The following is a 19,453-nucleotide window of genomic DNA, read 5'->3' as shown; positions in this document are numbered from 1 at the left end:
CCATGGCGCCAAGTTGCTCAGCAGTATTTTCTGTAGCTAACTAGGTTTGCATCTTATCAGTGCTTGGATGGGACACCTCGGAACCTCAATGTATGTCACTTTACGCTGTGTTTAAGAAATGTTGCATGTAAATGTGACCAATAGTTGCAGTGATAGACATTGTAATGAACTGAAAATAATAGCAATGAAATGTCATCCCGTGTCACCCAAATGAGCTGTATGTACCTCGTGAAAGCCGTGATTGTGATATTAATAAGGTTCTTAGTTCATAATTAATTTTTATCCTTTGAATTTCTTTGTTCCTGTAGTGTGTTTGACCTGATTAATAGAGCTAATAAGAGTATTAGCAAAAATTGAACTTTTATAACCTGTGGTGTGCTTTGTGCATCCATTAAATATTTAAATACTAAAGGAAGAGGAAATTAGGTGCAGTTCATTAGGTACTTTAGTTTAGGTCCAATTACAAAAGGTGGGGTGTTTATGAATTGGTTATATTGGTAAAGGTAAGGTAAAGGTACCCCTGCCCGTACGGGCCAGTCTTGACAGACTCTGGGGTTGTGCGCCCATCTCACTTAAGAGGCCAGGGGCCAGCGCTGTCCGGAGACACTTCCGGGTCACGTGGCCAGCGTGACATCGCTGCTCTGGCCAGAGCCAGAGCCGCACACGGAAACGCCGTTTACCTTCCCGCTGGTAAGCGGTCCCTATTTATCTACTTGCACCCGGAGGTGCTTTCGAACTGCTAGGTTGGCAGGCGCTGGGACCGAGCAGCGGGAGCGCACCCCGCCGCAGGGATTCGAACCGCCGACCTTTCGATCGGCAAGCCCTAGGCGCTGAGGCTTTAACCCACAGCGCCACCTGCGTCCTTATTGGTTATATTGGTAGTAAGCTTTAATAACTATTCAAAGGAACTAATATTGAAAACAACCCTAAATCTCTACTAGTTACAAAAAAACAACCACCTAGGGAGCACATTAAATACCAAGCAGTGTTGCCAGCTAAAATAGTTCTCAATATGGAAATTCAGGAAACAAAATTAACGCGTTAATTTCAATCCAAGACTTGTAGTGCCTTCTTGAGTTTGCTCAAGTGCCAGAGCTCTATGGAAGGAAAAGAGAAAGAAAGAAAAAGAACACTAACATGAGGAAAATATGTGCTTCCTAAACAGCAGAGGCCAACTGGTCACTGAGCAGAGGTGCAAAAGGGCCAATTTCTCTGGAGCAGATGAAGCTTGAGGAGAGGAGGAAAGAGGAAAGAAGAAAAGGTTCTGCATTCATCCATTTTTCTACACACTCCGCTAGGTCAGATGCTCAGAAGAACTAATTTCATTTGGTCTACTCTGAGCATGACTAACATTGGGTACAACTCCATGCAACTTCTTAACAAATTGAATCACACACCTTTGTCTTTTATAAAATGGCTCTGCATGACATGTGAATGCAGCCAAAGTCTAAAATCCAGTTGTAAAATATTAGTTTTACTAATATATTTTGTGTTCCTAGACCTGACTAACTTTGTATCATCTATTTTTAATATTTAATGTAGATGGAGCTGTGTTTTATAGACTCTTAAATATTCTGTCACCTATAGGGTTTCCAGACTCTGAAACAGACCTTTTTAAAAGATAGAAAGAAGAAAGGGTATTTTTTGGGGACCATTTTTCAGACAGAAAAGTAAAGTTAAACAACTAAGCTATGTGCAGGGGTCTGTAAAATAAGCTCTGAAGAGCAGCAGTGATTGTGTTTGAATATGAAGTAAAATTTTGACAGTATGCCTGCTGTGTTTATTGCTGGTTGAACAGGAAATCAGTGATTAATCTGCCTGGCAGAATCATTTCCCAACAGCATTGGTAATCCACCATACAAAGCTACTAGCTTCCAAAGAATACAATATCGGAAGTGGCAGGACTGCTAGACAAAAAGTGATGGAATTATATATCCCTTGGGTAGGACATGGTCTCAGAGCCTTCAACTGGTGAATTTAACAGACAGTTGCCTCTCAAACTAGGAAGTTTGAGCAATAATACTCCACTGGGCAATAAGCCTGGGCAGTATATCAGTATATCACCCAGGACCGGTATGAGGAGCAGGCCATGAAGACAGCTTCACTCAGTGGTATATTGCTGGGGAAACAGCCACTGCTCCTGAGTCCCTATGTTCGCAGCGTTGGCTAGAGTTCCTTCCTCCAGCGGGCACTGCTAGCAGAGGGACTCAGTAGCGGCGACGGTTTCACCAGCCATATATCGCTGAGTGAAACCGCCATCCCACTCTGCCCTCATACAATGCAAAGGTAGAAACAAGCTGTATCAGCAAGGCTCCAATACAACTTGTTCCTCCCTCTGCATCTTTAAACTGCTCAGCTGAGGAGTGGGCAGCTGCCCTTACCTCAGTCGAGCAGCTAAAAGAGCCCCAGGCCAGCCAGTGGCAGGGTGGGGGCTCAGTGAAACTGCTCAGCTGAGGGGAGCGTGGTTGCTGCTCCCCGCAACCAATAGTTAGCACCGAGGCTGTCTCAGCTGGGGAAGGGGAATGTTCCTGATCCGCAGCTGAGCAGTGCAAACAAGCTTCATTGTACCAGCCCACAAGTGCCTGAGTGAAACCACCAGAGCTGGGGCAGTTTCACCCAGTGTCTTGTGGGCAGAGACCAATGCATTTTGGTTTTTTCAACATTGTGATATATCGCCAAACCGCAATGTTTGGCTAGTGATACACTGCGATGTTGAAAAGCTGGTATCGCCCAGCCCTACTGGCGACTTGAGCTGGGTGTTTCTTGTAGTCTAGTCATGATTCTGCAGTAACTGACAGTGGTGTCATAAACATACTTTAACTTCTGGAAAAGGAGGAAGAAAGGCTGCATGAATTAGCAAGTTCACTGGCCCTTCAAATAGGGCTGATGCTAAATTGTGAATTACAAGTAGCATGTAATGGTAGGCTTTATTGCAAGTTGAGCTTGTAAAAAATAATGCCATGTGGTGCACTGATATTTTGTTTTCTGCTTGGCTTTGATAGTCATTCACAGGCAGTTTCAAATTATTTGTTGATCTAAATGCTCCCTCTCCTCTGTTTGTCTAGATTAAGATTTACAAAGATACATCCTGCTTTTGCAAACTAACAACTCGTCCTTTAGAGAGGCATCCTGGAAGGCCTAGAGCAGTCTACAGATAGACAAGTCTTTGCAGCCAAAGATTTGGGTAAAGATAGTCATACAGCACAATCCTAGCCATCCCTAGTTGGAAGCAATCACTAACCCTGTTCCCTTGTGAAAGTTCCATTGTAAAAATTACATTAATAAATCTATTAATGATTCACTTCAATTCTCCTTCAGTTGAGGGAAGGCAGAATCTTCAACTCTGAGGCTGTTCCTCATTCTGTTACATGACCTGTGGCAAATGTCTATTGTGATGTTGAAATTCTAAATAAGCAGTGCTCATTGTTATGAACCTGTCAAAGAAACAACTGCATTATTAGTTTCATGAGGTTTGAATGAGACTTCATTCCAATAATGATTTGTAAGTGAACTGCCAAAAATGCTTTCAGATTTTCTTTTCATGGAAGGGGAATTGGAATATCACTCGGCTTCTGGCTTCCATATTATGGTGCTCAGGCAAGTAGACAGTTTGCAAAGTAGTTGGGATGGCATTTCATCTCTGACAAACATACAAGAGATTTTGTAGTGCTGAGGCTTCATCTTTCAAAATAAGTATTGGCCAATTGTATGGAAATGCGAACTATGGCATGTGAGTGTCATCTTCCAAGCAGCCACATTTAAGCTTGCATGAAAGTCTGCATCTGAGAACCTCTCCTGGCTTACAACACTTCCTGAGGTTTTCATGAATCAGGAGCAATCTGTGCTGCTACTATGCAATCTTCTGAGATCTGGTGTCCTCTGTACCTCTCTTACCACAGTGCTACTGTATCTAATTATACTGGGTTGTTCCCCCTCCTCACAAGTTGTTTTTTTTTATAGAAATCTTCACTGGTGAGTCTTGAATAATCATGGACTTCAGGGCACGTATAAGTAAAAGCTCTTAAGGAAGTAGTGGGTTAGGTGAAATATGGGAAATAACCTTATAGAGAAACTACCATTGAGGAGGACATTCTTTCCTGGTCCACAAACTGATCACAACTGACGTGTGATGCAATTATGTAAAAGGAGGTGGGAGGGGGCTGTTGCACCATTGGCTCGTACATGAAACATGAATCTTTTGTATTGTGTGGCATGCCAATTTGTATAATACGCTAGCTATAATTAATCATGCTACTGCTGCTTACCCTCAAGGGTCTGGACCCTGAGTGAGAACCTGGAGGCTGAGAGTGAGGGTGTGTCAGAAGGAAAAGTCAATTAATACTGATTTATATATAGTAGTAACTTTGTGTTAATGTAACATTTTTATATGTACCGTATTTTTTGCTCTATAAGACTCACTTTTTCCCTCCTAAAAAGTAAGGGGAAATGTTTGTGCGTCTTATGGAGCGAATGTAGGCTGCACAGCTATCCCAGAAGCCACAACAGCAAGAGGGATTGCTGCTTTCACTGCGCAGCGATCCCTCTTGCTGTTCTGGCTTCTGAGATTCAGAAAAAAAAATTTCTTGTTTTCCTCCTCCAAAAACTAGGTGAGTCTTGTAGTCTGGTGCGTCTTATAGAGCGAAAAATACGGTAACTATTTTTGTTTAAGATATCTGTTGTTGCTTCAGTTAAGAGATATAGTTAATACATTAAACAGTATAGAAATTAAATAATCATCAGAACAAACATCACTGCAAGGCATAATTATTATGTTCCTGCTCACTCTAGTGCAGCCTTCCCATTGCCTGGTCCTCTCCATATATTTCATATAGCAACTCAAATCATCCCCTGACCCTGGTGATGCTGGCTGGGGCTGATGGGAATTGGAGTTCAAAACATCTGGAGAACACAAGGGTCTGCTCTAATGAAAAGTTGCATACCACTGATTTAATACTTCCCTTCCCATGATGGTCTGAAGGGATCATTTTAAGCTTTGGGGCTGAAGGAGTGTTCCGCGTGAATCTGCTGTATGCTGAAGTCCATCTGCTTTCATCATAATCAAGAAATACCATTTTAAAGGGAAACATCTAATGTAATTGGTTTCTGCTGCTTTCATTGGTTTGGTGTTGTATGTTTCTATGCACTGGTTTTTAATTGTATTCTGATTTTTATTGAATTGTTGCTGCCTTAGAGATTGGTGTCTCATTCAAAAATACAGGATATTAAATGTGTCAATAATTTTTACTGCATTTTCAGTAGTAATTCTACTAATGCAGTTAACTTATTTTGTAGATCTTCATTAATGTTCAGAGTTTGCTTCATTAACCTTTCTATTTCATAAAGGTACTATATTCTGATTTTTCTTGGTTGGATCCTGACAGTGCAGCATTAATAGTCATGATTATCTCAGTTTGGCTGAATATAGCAACTGATATGAAACAAAATGATTAACTTTTATTGGGTCTTTAAATGTGAATTGTCATCTGCTGTGGTATCTGTGATAAAGGCTGGATATAAATATGAATAAATGAAAATACCTGTGTCATATTTTGTTTTGTTTTTAAAGGTTAAAGTAGCAAATTATGGAAAAGACCTTATCTGAGATTGTAGAAAGCCACTGCATGTCACAGTAGTCAGTACAGGGGTAGATAAACTGATGGTCTAATTTGTTATATGGTAGCTTGTTAAAGGACTGTTAAGACTGTCAAAGAAAATGAAGCTGGTGAAATCAGGTTTAACTAACATGATTTGGGCCCAGTGAATGGTCTGGGAGTACAGTGGTGCCTCGCAAGACGGAAATAATCCGTTCCGCGATTCTCTTCGTCTAGCGGTTTTTTCGTCTTGCGAAGCAAGCCCATTGACGGATTAGCGGCTTTTAGCGGCTTTTAGCGGCTTTTAGCGGCTTTTAGCGGCTTATCGGCTTAGCGGATCAGCTGATAAGCGGCTTAGCGGCTTAGAAAAAGGGGGGGAGGAAAAAAAGTCGGGAAAACTCGCAAGACATTTCGTCTTGCGAAGCAAGCCCATAGGGAAATTCGTTTTGCGAAGCGCCTCCAAAACGGAAAACCCTTTCGTCTAGCGGGTTTTCCGTCTTGCGAGGCGTTCGTCTTGCGGGGCACCACTGTATCTGGAGCGGCAGCATTCCCAAAACTAAGCAGGTATGAACTTGGTTGGGAAACAATGAGGTCCGTCCCCCCGAAACATGGCAAACGACAGGGTGCCACAAGTTACCTTCTTTATGTATAATTCTTATTGTTATAATGACCTTCCATTTTTCATTCCACAGCCCCATGATTTTGATGAGTGCAGATTTGATATTAGCGTGAATGATAGCGTTTGGTATCTACGGGCTCAGGATCCAGATCATAGACAACAATGGATAGATGCAATTGAACAGCACAAGGTATGGTTTCTGTTCCTTAGCAGTTAATAATGGTGTGTGGTTATGGATAAGCCTCCAGGGGCTTTGCTTAAACACTTCAGTGACATTTCTATGGCAAAACAGATGCTGATGTCCTCAAGAACTGAAAATCGTATTTAAGTATTGTAACCTGCGATATAAGAATGGGTATAATGAGTGAAATGACAATTATGTAAGACTTTGCACTTGACAAATGTAGCAGTAATGAAAGGCTTGGTGATACTTGGAATCAATGCGTGGCAATACAGAAAATAAGCAACATCAGTTATATCCAGCAAATAAGAGTTTAAACCATTTTGAGCAAGCTATCATATGCTAATGGTAAAGTTTAAAAATAGATTGTTACAAGGATTAAAGTAGGAAGAACTTGTAGTGGTTGTTAAAAATACAATGGTAAAAGATGCTGTTGGATTGATCTTGAAGATAATGACTGGATGTGATGTTAGTTTTCAAAGGTTTTTGAAACTAAAACTGAACTGTGATTTAGTTTTTTGTGTTCTTGTATAGTGGTTAGGCATAAAGATAAAGTTCCTAATCAAATTAAAGTCACGCGGTTAAAACATTTAATATTCTGATTTGGGTCTGAATAACTGATCTGGTGCTCATGTGGCAGTATAAGCAACCAGCTGTTGATTTTTCAAAGGGTATTATGAAGTTACAGAAGGAGCAAATTTTCCATTAAACATCTTTCCTGGAAAATCAAATGTGCTTTTCTTTATTCAGAACATTTATAGGATGCATATTTTGCACTCAAGCCAATGTTAAATAATATACAATAGAATGGAAACACTAAATACATTATTTCAAAAGGCTATAAAGTCAAGAAAGCCAAAAACTCACATAGCAACCTCTAAAAGAGCCTCAGCAACTGAACTTGGAGAAATGGGGGGAAATGCATGTGACCAGGCTGCCGGTGTGGTTGGGATATGCCTGTGGCCCTTCAGATGGTAGACTTCAACTCCCATCACCCTCAGTCAACATGATTAATGGTGTTGGATGTTTAAAATGTAAAACAAAATCATAGTGTTTTTGGTATCTGATGAAAACAAAGGAAGTAATACAATAATCCAGAACTGTGTGTGAAAAAATAATAGAAACAATAATAAAGGTAAAGGTAAAGGTACCCCTGCCCGTACGGGCCAGTCTTGACAGACTCTGGGGTTGTGCGCCCATCTCACTTAAGAGGCCAGGGGCCAGCGCTGTCCGGAGACACTTCCGGGTCACGTGGCCAGCGTGACAAAGCTGCATCTGGCGAGCCAGAGCTGCACACGGAAACGCTGTTTACCTTCCCGCTGGTAAGCGGTCCCTATTTATCTACTTGCACCCGGAGGTGCTTTCGAACTGCTAGGTTGGCAGGCGCTGGGACCGAGCAGCGGGAGCGCACCCCGCCGCAGGGATTCGAACCGCCGACCTTTCGATCGGCAAGTCCTAGACGCTGAGGCTTTAACCCACAGCGCCACCTGCGTCCCAAGCAGAAACAATAATACAATGAGTCTAATCAGAAGTCAAATGTGTTTATTTTTTTTCTCTTTAAACCCTTCCTTTAACCCTTTTTTCTTTTTTTTTTCTTTTTTTTCTTTTACCCTTTTTCTTTTCTTTTTCTTTTTCTTTTCTTCTATTTCTTTTTTCCCCTCCATACCCTTTTTCTTTGGTCCTTTTCCTTTTGATCTGCTAAGAAAGAGCTAAAGAGATAAAAGTTAAATATGAAAATTTGAGTAAGTTAAAGTGATATTCAGTAACTTGTCAATTATTGTTAAAGATGGGCAATTATAACAAACTGATGTAGTTACTGTGGTTTTTATTGTTATTGTTGAATCTTAAATAAAGTATATGAAATTCAATAAAATAAAATGTTGAACAAAATCAGGGTGCAGGGCCAGGAAAATGCAGCGAGGAGAAAACTCAAAACTGGTCAAGCATTATATCAAAGAATTAAGCATATATGAATTTATGTAGCGAGCCAAAAAAACACTACCAAAATAGCTCACACAGCACTAAAATGGCTCCAGTTAAATTAAGGTGGTGAGTTGTTATAGTCTTTTTGGCATTGTACTTTGCAGTGTGCCCAACTATCCTATAAGCAAAGCTTAAAACAAGTTTTCAGTTATGTTTAAAACAGGGAAAGGCACAGGATATCCAGGGCCCAAACACCAGAGTTGGGCACCTCCAGCAAGCACACCTGCATTTTCCTGAGGGGGCAAACTACATATCATATGCCAGAATCTCATTGCACTTTTTAAAATAAAAATAAAGTTGCTTTGGATGTGGGAATATAACACAAGGAAGCAACATAATACAGAGAAAGTGGTCATCCTTGTCCCCATTCTAAACTGCTTCACTATTCCATGGGCTTTCAAATGAGTATCTGTTCTCTCAAATGGGTGTTTTGAACTCCACATACATTCAATCAAAAATTGAATGTATTAGCTTAACTATCCCATGAGGTTACAGCCCAAAGACTTCTGCCCTAACTGTTTGGTAACTAGTGGGCAAGCGACATTAACCCTTTATTATGTGATTGAAGAACTACTTTTCTCTACTGGTCCAGTAGAGAAATTCCTAACTGATGTTGAAATAAATGTGTTTTTGCAATTGAGCCCTGTAACATGGGCTGAAATCTTAGCTATGTTGAAGGAGTCAGACCAGTGAGATACTATCTTTGCTTCTCCTTGGACTTTGAGTTGAGGCAGATAACTTTCTAGAAATACTGTATTCAGGACTTTGTGTACTGTACTTTGCTCTCTCATATCATTTTTTAAAAAAGTAAATCCACAAAGCAGCACTTAGAAAATCAAGCACTTTATTTTATTTTATTGGCTGCTTTTCTGCTAAGATTCCCCAAAAGGTTTCAAGTAAAATGCGTGTAGACAATGGAGATAGAAAACACAAAGGGCTAATTTCAAACCTATCTGATGTGACTACCTGAAATTAGATTGCTCTGCAAGAAGAAATGTAATATATGATATCCTTCATGATTAATCAGATTATACCTTTAGAGCCTTTGACAATACTACTAGGTTGTGTGGATGGCAATTAGAGTTAATACAGAATCTTCCAAGTGTATCTAGAATTCTAGCAACTCAGAAATGGAGGTGAGCTTCACCACCACAGCTTGGCAATAGCTAGCTAGAATTTGGGATATAGCAGAGATTCTGAAAGAATACGTACTTTGGAGAGATAGAAGACAGAGAAAAAAATTGAATTAAACATTGATTCCCATTTAGTACCTGTATAAAATCCTGATGCAGCCTGGAAAAATTGATCAATGTAGAAATTTCTTCCTGCTGTAAAACATATCTATTTATACATAATTATATTTAAGTTACATATACCTTTTCTACTTTCACATTTATATATTGATTTAAGGTGATTGTTCTATGTCGGCTTAAAGATAGTCTGTTCTATTTCTTTATACACTATTCAAGTTTTTTAGATATCTGAAAATGTATGGCTATATGCAACTCTTGTTAAAAAACAAGTAAGCAAGCAAACTTATTTTCATATGCCTATTTCAGTACAGAGCTTAGTAGTAGAGCACATGTTTTGATTGCAAACCAAAATGTGCCAGTTTTGCTCCCTGTCTGAAATGCTGGAGAAGCATTTCCAGTCTATCTGGCCCCAATAGTCTCACTTGGTGTAAGCAGCTGCCTATATTCCTATTACCTATGCTTGTATGGGGCAAAGTGCCACGGAGGGTATAGAAGCCCATTTGCTTCTGACTCTGGGATCTGATACTTTGCTAGGCAGTACAACTTTCAAGACTAAATCTGGGGTAGGCAACTGGTGCCTTCAAGGTTGTTGGAATACATTTTCCACCAGCCACTGCTTTGGGGCTTTCCATAGGCAGCTGGCTACTGTCCGAAAGGGGATGCTGGACTTGCTGGACTTTTGGTTTGATCCAGCAGGGCTCCTCTTACTATTTGATCCATAGCAATTTTTAAAAGCAAACTTTTATGCAAGCTTTGTTTATATGTAGAGCAAGCTGAGATTTAGGATGCAGAATTCTGTGCCTGGTGAAAAACTGTATGGTGCAGTTGTCACAACACAAATAATGAGTGTGCCCTTATTATATTCCATAAAGAGATGCAATAAATTCAATAGCGAGTGTTTCAGAACAATAGAATTGGCAGGAGGGGGTTAAGCATTATCTTTTACAATGTGTCCAGAACCCTGAGGTCTGCCTTGTATTCAGGTTTTACTCTGAAGTAGCTAGGTCTGAACTCTCTATAAAAATAAAATCTAACCTTGATTTTAATTTAAGAAACCTGAAGCTGTACAGGCTTTTTCAGCTAAAGCCAGACATGTATGAACCTTTAATCATTTAAAATTAGGCTGTTTTGAAAACATTTTTAAATGTAGAGTAACCGGAATATAATAAAAGCATGATAAAGGTTACTGTTGGACTTTGACCAATAGTAACCTTAAGCAAAGTCTTCATCTTCTTTTTATTGCTTCCATCTAGTGGCCACTATTGTTCATGATATGTCATTCTTAGTCATTATTTTCTTCCCAAGATTTTAGTTTGTAATCTGGTGTAGTCACTTCATCTAAATGGAATAGTTATGATTTTCTGTTTCAATATGAGGAAAGAAAATAATAACAGTAATTTTATTATTTATACTCTGCCCATCTGGCTGGGTTGCCCTGGCCACATGAAATTCAGAAGTCTCATGTGATTCATGTGGATATGTGCTCACATGTAGATATGCATAGTTAGATCATGTGTAGGTGAATTGCTTTCCTGAAGCCAGTATCTTATCATTAAACCTAAAGACATTTTCCTGATATATCCATCCAGTTTGCTTAAGAAACTGTTTCTAATCTGGTCTCATAAAGTATTCCTGCAGCCTTGGTATTTGATAATTGTACCAGCCGTATGTCAAAACTCTATCTGAATGTGGTCATATGTGAACAACAAAATACATTTATTTCAAAGTATTCCCCATGCCTCTTTTGAGAAAGCAGGTGCCCAGTTTTTGTGGTTATGAAATGAATTTTTTCTTTACAATTCTTTGAACAGTTTCCATTTACTACCAGCTTCCTCACCCATATGTGTCTCCTCAACATCCCATTGAGATCTGTTTGTGGATTTGTTCTAAGGAGTATGGCTGCTCTTTAGTGCCATCAGTCCCTTCTCAGCCTTCTTCTCACCCTTCTTGAGCAGTGCCAAAGGATGTCCTCTGTTCGATTCCTGTCTCTGCCATTTTGGGTGGAACAGTTCCCCCTAGTGAACTACCCCTTTATGTTGTCTAACATTTTGCCCAATTCCTCTTCACCCTCTTGTTCTGAGTTCCATCAGATTCTAGGTGTATGAAATACTATTGGTGAACTTGTGTTTTAAAGCACCTCTCCTTTAAATCATTCAGCAGTGTCTTTGGTGATATGTGTGTGCATTCTGTGAGAATAACAGCTTTCACCAGTCTTATTTTCCTATGCCTGCCTGTTTTTATTCTGTTTTCATTCACATATATCTTCCTCTTACCTACTTCAATATATTATTTCACTTTGATGCTGCTTAACTTTCTATCTCCTTTTATAACTTGATTAATAAAGTACAGGTCGAGCAAAGTGGTATTTCACATGTAAAGAGTGTTGCATAGAATTAGTGTCAAGCATCTGTAGTGTTTTATCCTGCTACTTCCCAGTTCCTAGGTGTGGGTTTCTAATTGGAGAAGAATAGCTATTTGTGTGTAGCTGTTATGCAATATGTAGGCCAGGCTAAAAAGAAGTCAGTGGGTGAATACATTAAGCTTCATGAGGGGTTAAAGTAAATTTATCTAAATATGAGAAATCAGGGCGTGGGACCAGTGATGCTTCCTATGAGTCTGTGCTTTTTCTCTCTGAAGCATTACTGACCCACTTAAGGAAATCCCTGTCGGATGATTGAGTCAGCAGTGAAGGTCTGATGTGACTGAATACTTAAGCTATTGTGTTGCTGGATGCTGTTTCACTGATGGTGTGCTTTGCTGCTACTGCCTGCACCAACAGAATATTACACAAGGCTTTAGGATCATGTGGCGTTCCCCTCCTCGACTGTCAACCTATGAAAGAGCTTTCTGAAAGGAATAATGGAGTCTATTCAGAGATGCAAAAATCTGGTGAAGATGTTGCAGTGTGCTTTGTTAGTTCTGAGGCTACACCCATGCATGGATATTTGACAAAATGGCTTCTGGATGTTCAGCATGGTAATTGGCGTTAGGGTTTAATATTGTGCATTGATTGCTACAATAAGAATGAGCAATTCCTTTAATTTCAAGGTAGTGACTGTCAGCTTTTCTGTTGAGTAGACTTTGGCGGCCTCTGTTTTAGCAACGTGGATTATTCATACTTAGGGTGGAAGACGCTTTTATCAACATTTTTCATCTTGATTATAACGGAGTTATTCCTACAGTGAATTACTAATGATCTGCTCTGCAAGACATAAAAAGTTCAGCATTGAACTGCTCCGCCTTAGATGCTGCAGTCATAGAATGGTGGGGCTTTGCATGATGCTTGCTTTGTTTTTCTTCTTATGCTTTTTGCATGTGCCACTAACTTCTACACATATATCTCTATGCACTATTAATATTCCTTCCTTTTCTGAAGCCACACTGCAATTTCCCCCCCATATTTAGCTTTATCATCCCCCTACCCCACCGTGGTAACTAAAAATAATTGTTTTTGTAATTGTCATTAATAGTCTCAAAATATGCAGATGTTGACACTGCACATTACTCTCTTGTCCGTAGTTGTTGTAGCAGATAAAATTGTACAAGGAGTGCACATATTGTAAGTCTTAAGTACAATTAGCAAAACCTGACTACAATGACACACACCTCAGTTGCACATCAAGAATGAATTACTGCAGTGCACTCTGCACTGGGTTATCACTGAAAAGTTTTGGGAAGCTGCATTTGGTTCATAATGCAGCAGCAAGGATGTTATTGGGCACACACCCATGGGATCATGTTACTCTTATCCTACAGTGTCTGCATTAACTTCTAATTTGCTTCTGGACACAAATCAAAGTCAAAGGTGGGAGCATGATTGATGTCCACAAGAGTTAAGGCCTTTTCAGTGACTGTAGCAATACTCTGCCCTGTCTTTGTAAAGCAAATAATCCCTTCTCTGGCTGTCTCTCATGCTGACAAAGACATTTTCATTCTGGCAGGTTCTTCCCTGCTAAACTTCATCTGTGGTAGGCATTTTTATCTGTGAACTCTTGTTTCTTTAAAATGTATTTTAATGTATTTTACTATTTGTGTATTGAGTATTTTACTGTTTTGGAAGGTCAGGGAGGGTTAATAGATGTATGCATACTCTTGACTTCTGGCAAACTCTTAATGACAGTGACTAGTTAAAATCCTGGGGATCCACAAGATACAGGTAGGGAACAGAAGACTTCTTAATAGGCTGCTCCAATGAAATACGCTTACTCTTGTGTTGAATTTACATGAGGTCTTGGCACATCATGCCATATATTGATACATATACTGGATCACCTCCACTCTTTCGTCCTCTTCGGCTCTCCTTTTTCTACTACACCAAATCAAGTCTTGCATGCTTGAAGTTGTAGTAGTATATATTAACTTGGCTGCATTTCTCTAAGCACAATCCTGTTTAAAGAATATCATTTTTGAAAAATCTCTTTGATGGGGATTTGCCTCTTTACATTTCATAATTAATGTATGTGTTCCTCTTTCTTCAGACTGAATCTGGCTATGGATCAGAGACGAGCTTACGGCGCCATGGCTCTATGGTCTCCCTTGTGTCTGGAGCGAGTGGGTATTCGGCAACATCGACCTCCTCATTCAAGGTTAGTGACAAAGAACGTAAAGGTCTTAGAAATGATTCCTCATCCATACCCCAAGTTGCATGCATCTCCTGTGATAACCTCATAATGATGTATTTTTGTCTACTTAACTTTTTATTGATTTTTGTTGTTGTTACATTATTGCCTTGTGAACTGCCTTGGTATTTCTTTTGATATAGAAAGTAATATAGTAAATAAAAATAAATAACAGCTGAATGGTTTTAACTTCTGGGTTTTCAGAAGGGCCACAGTTTGCGTGAGAAGCTTGCTGAAATGGAAACCTTCAGAGACATATTGTGTAGACAGGTTGATACGCTACAGAAATACTTTGATGCCTGTGCTGACGCTGTCTCCAAGGATGAACTTCAGAGAGATAAAGGTATTCAGCTTAAGTTAGTTATTTAAACAAAAGGCATCGCATTCTAGGGTCTGATAGGAAAGTAACAAGCATTACAAACTGTCATATTTGTAACTTTGGTTTAAAAAAATTGACAAGTCTTTCAGCTGTCTAGCACAGCACTGCCCAACCTCCTTCATTAGAGATAATTGTATACTTGCTTCCCATACACTTCCTTCTGCTCTCTTCAGATCCCCATCTTCTCTTCCTCTAATGCTGTTGATATGTGTGTTTTTAATAATTGCTCTTTCACTTTACCAGTCATACATGGGATGCATAGGGTTACCGCAGAGTCATTTGTAGATGAGCATTTATGCTGCGTGCACATACATAATGGACTTGGGTTACTGGTGCAGGATGTAAGGCCTTCCTACACTGATGTAATACAAGTTCCCTGTGACTATTCACATTCCATCATAATAGGGTTACATTCAGAAGTAACCCTGCAGTAAAATGCTAATACAGTCATATTCACGAAAGCAGAAACTTGTGCATTGCTGCTCTGAAGTGAGACCCTTTGTCGGGCAGGCTTGCTCCAAAGTAGTAGTAGTAGTAGTAATAATAGTAATAATTTATTGTTTATACCCCGCCCATCTGGCTGGGTTTCCCCAGCCACTCTGGGTGGCTTCCAACAAAATATTAAAATACAATAGTCTGTTAAACATGAAAAGCTTCCCTAAACAGGGCTGCCAGTAAGTGTGGATTAGATGCCACTTTAGTGAAAGCAGTGCTAAAATGTCTCAAGTTGGAAGGAAATGTCACTACTTGCTTTGATGCACATTTTGCTGTACCTGGCCAAATGTTCACTCTGTGTTTTCATATTTCACAGCAAAATTTAATAGAAATGTAGCAACGAGGGTAGCCAAGGGTTCTTTTGTTTCCATCAAGAATCCAAAGCTACAAAGTTACTTTGAGTGATGTCACAGAGCACATGATGAAATATCACCTCAATTGTTTTGCTGAACAGGTGTGTCAGAATAGCCCTCAGCGTGGCTGAACCACCACTACCCCCAGCATTTGGATCCCTGCTAGCCTTAACTTTCTGTTGCTTGTACATGATAAAAAAATAATAATTTATGACCATGTTGCAGTGTACACTGAAATTATACACTGAAATTACACACACGTAAGAGTAGTAGTAGAGTATGTCTTGTTGACTCTCCAGATACGACTGCACTGGCAAATTATTTTTCTACTGCTCTTTCAGTTTCCTCCAAGGCCCAGTAGTAATCAGTGCTTCTCTTTGTTGTAGTGGTAGAAGATGATGAAGATGATTTCCCTACAACACGCTCTGATGGGGATTTTTTGCACAATAGTAATGGAAGTAAGGAAAAATGTGAGTACGCTTAAATGTATGGTTGTCAAAATGTTCTAAAGATGTAAGAACAGTGATCCTGAAGCTAATTAGCCACAAAATAACCGTTCTTCAGAGACTTACAATGGAACCCTATGCATGTCTTCTTAGAAGTAAATCTTAGTAAGTTCACTGGCACTTACACCCAGATAAGTTGGCACATATTGCCGCTACAGAGTTCAAAAATTCTTCAGGGTTTCAATAAATGTGCTCTGGTAATAAATTATGTGTTTCACTAATAAATTATATGTACTGATTTGTAGTTTAACCAACCTTCAGTCGCTGAGAATTATTGCATCTCCTAGGTTAGCCTTCTACGGAACTGCGGGGAAAGGATCTTCTCTATAAAACTAGTTAACAATAACAAAGTTTTATTTCTAACTTGAAATACCTCCCCATTGGCTGAATCTCTTTAATTTGAAAATAGATAGTGACTAATTCCCATGTGATCAGATTTAAATAAAAGCTACCTCATCCCAGCTGATTATGCACAATTATGTTTAGGTGGGCATCTTCAGCTGTCACTTTGAACTCTCCTTTTTTCTTTTCATTAGCATTGTAAACTACACGTACATCTTGTCATGAAATATGACACAGGTATTTTAAACCACTCAGCCACGTGTTCGGGGGGGGGGGTTGGTTTGCTTTCTTTCTGACTATTGATCTTGTACTTGGTTGTGTTTCCTTGCCTGAAAAGACATAGAAACCTTTATTTTACTACTTCCACCGTAAGATGATGTGTTGAGAATTTATGCAAACATGTATAGAATCCGATAATTGTAGGGTTGGAAGGGACCCTGAGGATCCAACCCCCCTGTAATGCAGAAACATGCAGCTGTCCCATGTGGGAATCAAACCTACAACCTTGGCATTATCAGCACCATGCTCTAACCAACTGAGCTACTGTCTTCTGTTCTAAAAGAGGGGCAAGAGCTAGGCTGCCCACGGAATTGTACAGATGAGGGAAGTGTGGCCCTTCAGATGCTGATGGGCTTTAACTCCCATCAGACCAAGCCAGCATTCCAGTAGTCTGTGATTATGGGATTGGAGGCCAACCAGGTGTTGGGCTGCAGGTTTTCACTGGAGCCAAGCTGAAAACAGGTTTTCTAAATTTATACCTGGAGAGCAATTTCTCTGGAGTCCCTCTTCATCAGGCATAGGCAAACTCAGCCGTCCAAATGTTTTGGGACTACAACTCGCATCATCCTGGTCCTGTTAGCTAGGGATGATGGGAGCTGTAGTCCCAAAACATGCCTGCCCTTCATGGATCTTCATATGAAGACTCTGATGCAGAATGTTACCATGGAGCTGCCACTTTGCCATGGCTTCCCTGTTCAGTGGTTTTTCAGAGGCAACTTCACATAGAATCCCAGAACTGTAGAGTTGGAAGGGGACCAGAGGGTCATCTAGTCCAACCCCCCACAATACAGGAATCACAGCTAAACAGGAGAAATACCAAAGGGCAGGGAACCCGTTCTGTATGTGGGCACAAAGGGATCTTGCGACCCAGGACAAATTTTACCAGCATATGGTCACAGAAAAAACTAATATTACTTCTGTGTACACATAATTAAATAGATAAATAAAAAAACAGAGTAATGACTAATTTTTAATCTCTTTCCCATTTAAAAAAAATATATCCAGAGCTGTAGAAGTGTACTTGACTAGTGGGGGAGGGGGGGTTGGAATGATGAGGTTTGTGAACTGCTATCCTTCACTTTAGCTTTGGAAGATTGAGTGATTATGAAGACACGACCATTCTGTGCATAGTCGTCTTGATTCTTCTTGTGTGGCACTTTCTGTAGCTTTATTATTATTATTATTATTATTATTATTATTATTATTATTATTTCTGGTTGGTAATATTTATTTAAGCCTCTTGTATAACGCAAAAACTTTCAGTAATGTGTCTGAAAAAATATAAGCTGCAAGAGGACTTGAAGCAGCATCCTCTGAAAGATTATGCTTTTTTTGTATCTCTTTTCATTTTTAAAATGGTTTTGATCACTTAAGATGACTTCAAAAGTGACAGTAGGGGAGCGGACATTTTGGCTGTTTCATGTACATTCCTTGAATAGAACAGACTGAGCTGAAATTGTCAATGCCACCACTTCTCTTTGTCAAGTAATGGCAAGTCTGGAATGTTACCTTGATCCCTGGGCAGGGGAAAGGCTTAATGCGTCAGCTTTTATCGGAGTAGATTCTTTTGACCCAAGGTCTATCTACTAAATTTCATAAGCTGCCATTAGCAGTTCACCCTATGATAGCTCTTAGAGCATGGGCTGGAAAAATCTCTGCTTCAGACCTTGTCTCAGCCATAAACTTGCTAGATGACCTTATCTTTCAGCCTCCACTCCCCGCCTCCCCACTGTTTCTGATAATGCTGGCAACAACCAAGTAGCTCTGGTAATCACTGCAAATGTATGTGAAGCCTTTGGCGCAACCCTTTTAAATGCTGAACTCCAGCCCTGAAAGGGGCTAGCTTCAGTTACCAATTAAATTACTGATTTAGATTGTACATCTGATTTGGATGTGGTAGATGCTCGTGAGTACGCCATATATTGGACCATGCCATTCCTAAATGCAGGCTCCTAGCAAGCAGCCAGCTCCAGTCTTAGTGTGTCAACACATGACTGAACAATATGTTTTGCCACTGTTAATATATGTTGATGTATTTTTATAACATTCTCTCTCGTATACTTTTAAATAGATCACTTTTTTTATTTAAACAAGCTTAGCAACAGATGGCTGATGCGGTATTCAAAATCACTGTAACTAAGGAGAATTCATTTGTTGAGGTATATTCAGAAAGTGTCCTTCCACTTCAGAGGACATCATTAGAAACCTGAACACTTTTTCTGAGGGCATTTTTCACAGTTCATGACAAGATTCGAGTTCACGTTAATTATTGGTTTTTAAATGCTACATCTGCTAGGCTTTAAGGTAGTTCTGTTTTAATCAAGCTGTCAAATTGGTGGTATTGTTACAAGAGTATTACCACTTCTGCCACCCACATGGCTTTTTTTCCTTTCAATGCTGCTATACGGCACAGAAGAACTGAGAGAATACAGTACACTAAAGATGTAGCTGAAGAAGGACATATCTCCTGTTGAGTTTCCTCTGTGCTTTCCAAATAGATGAACTCTAATGGTTTAAACTGTGCACAAGCCAAGCATGCAGTAAATGCTTTATGAGGTAACATGCATTTGAGCAAAGCACGGTTTGTACTGATAAATCTCTAATCTGTTTGTTTTAGTATTTCCACATGTAACGCCCAAAGGAATAAATGGCATTGACTTTAAAGGGGAAGCTATAACTTTCAAGGCAACAACTGCTGGAATCCTTGCTACGCTTTCCCATTGCATTGAGCTAATGGTAAAACGTGAAGAAAGCTGGCAGAAAAGATTGGATAAGGTAAGATTTCACTGCCTTTTGGTTAAATGGCATGGCTTTGGCTTCAGGTAAATTAAGGGTGGTAACTTGTGTTTACAT

At 39.7% G+C, this 19,453-nt stretch overlaps 1 protein-coding gene and 1 long non-coding RNA gene across 4 annotated transcripts in view; one reads left to right on the top strand and one right to left on the bottom strand.

Annotated features, from left to right (window-relative positions):
* Positions 1-19,453, top strand: part of CERT1 (ceramide transporter 1) — a 51,163-nt gene that overhangs the window by 14,482 nt on the left and 17,228 nt on the right. For all 3 annotated transcript variants that reach the window (XM_079995550.1, XM_079995548.1, XM_079995549.1), the window contains exons 3-7: positions 6,284-6,400; positions 14,106-14,213; positions 14,451-14,589; positions 15,860-15,943; positions 19,218-19,375. In XM_079995550.1, coding sequence (XP_079851676.1) covers positions 6,284-6,400; positions 14,106-14,213; positions 14,451-14,589; positions 15,860-15,943; positions 19,218-19,375 — 606 coding nt within the window. The remainder of the gene's footprint in view (positions 1-6,283; positions 6,401-14,105; positions 14,214-14,450; positions 14,590-15,859; positions 15,944-19,217; positions 19,376-19,453) is intronic.
* Positions 8,016-15,853, bottom strand: LOC307226909. Its single transcript, XR_013843684.1, has 3 exons — positions 14,778-15,853; positions 9,646-9,702; positions 8,016-8,100 (listed from the first exon to the last, which is right to left on the bottom strand). It is a non-coding gene; the product is annotated as an uncharacterized lncRNA (long non-coding RNA).

The sequence above is a fragment of the Podarcis cretensis genome, assembly GCF_951804945.1.
Source record: "Podarcis cretensis genome assembly, chromosome: 11".
Taxonomy (NCBI): domain Eukaryota; kingdom Metazoa; phylum Chordata; class Lepidosauria; order Squamata; family Lacertidae; genus Podarcis; species Podarcis cretensis.
This window is presented reverse-complemented; position numbering and strand designations above follow the sequence as displayed.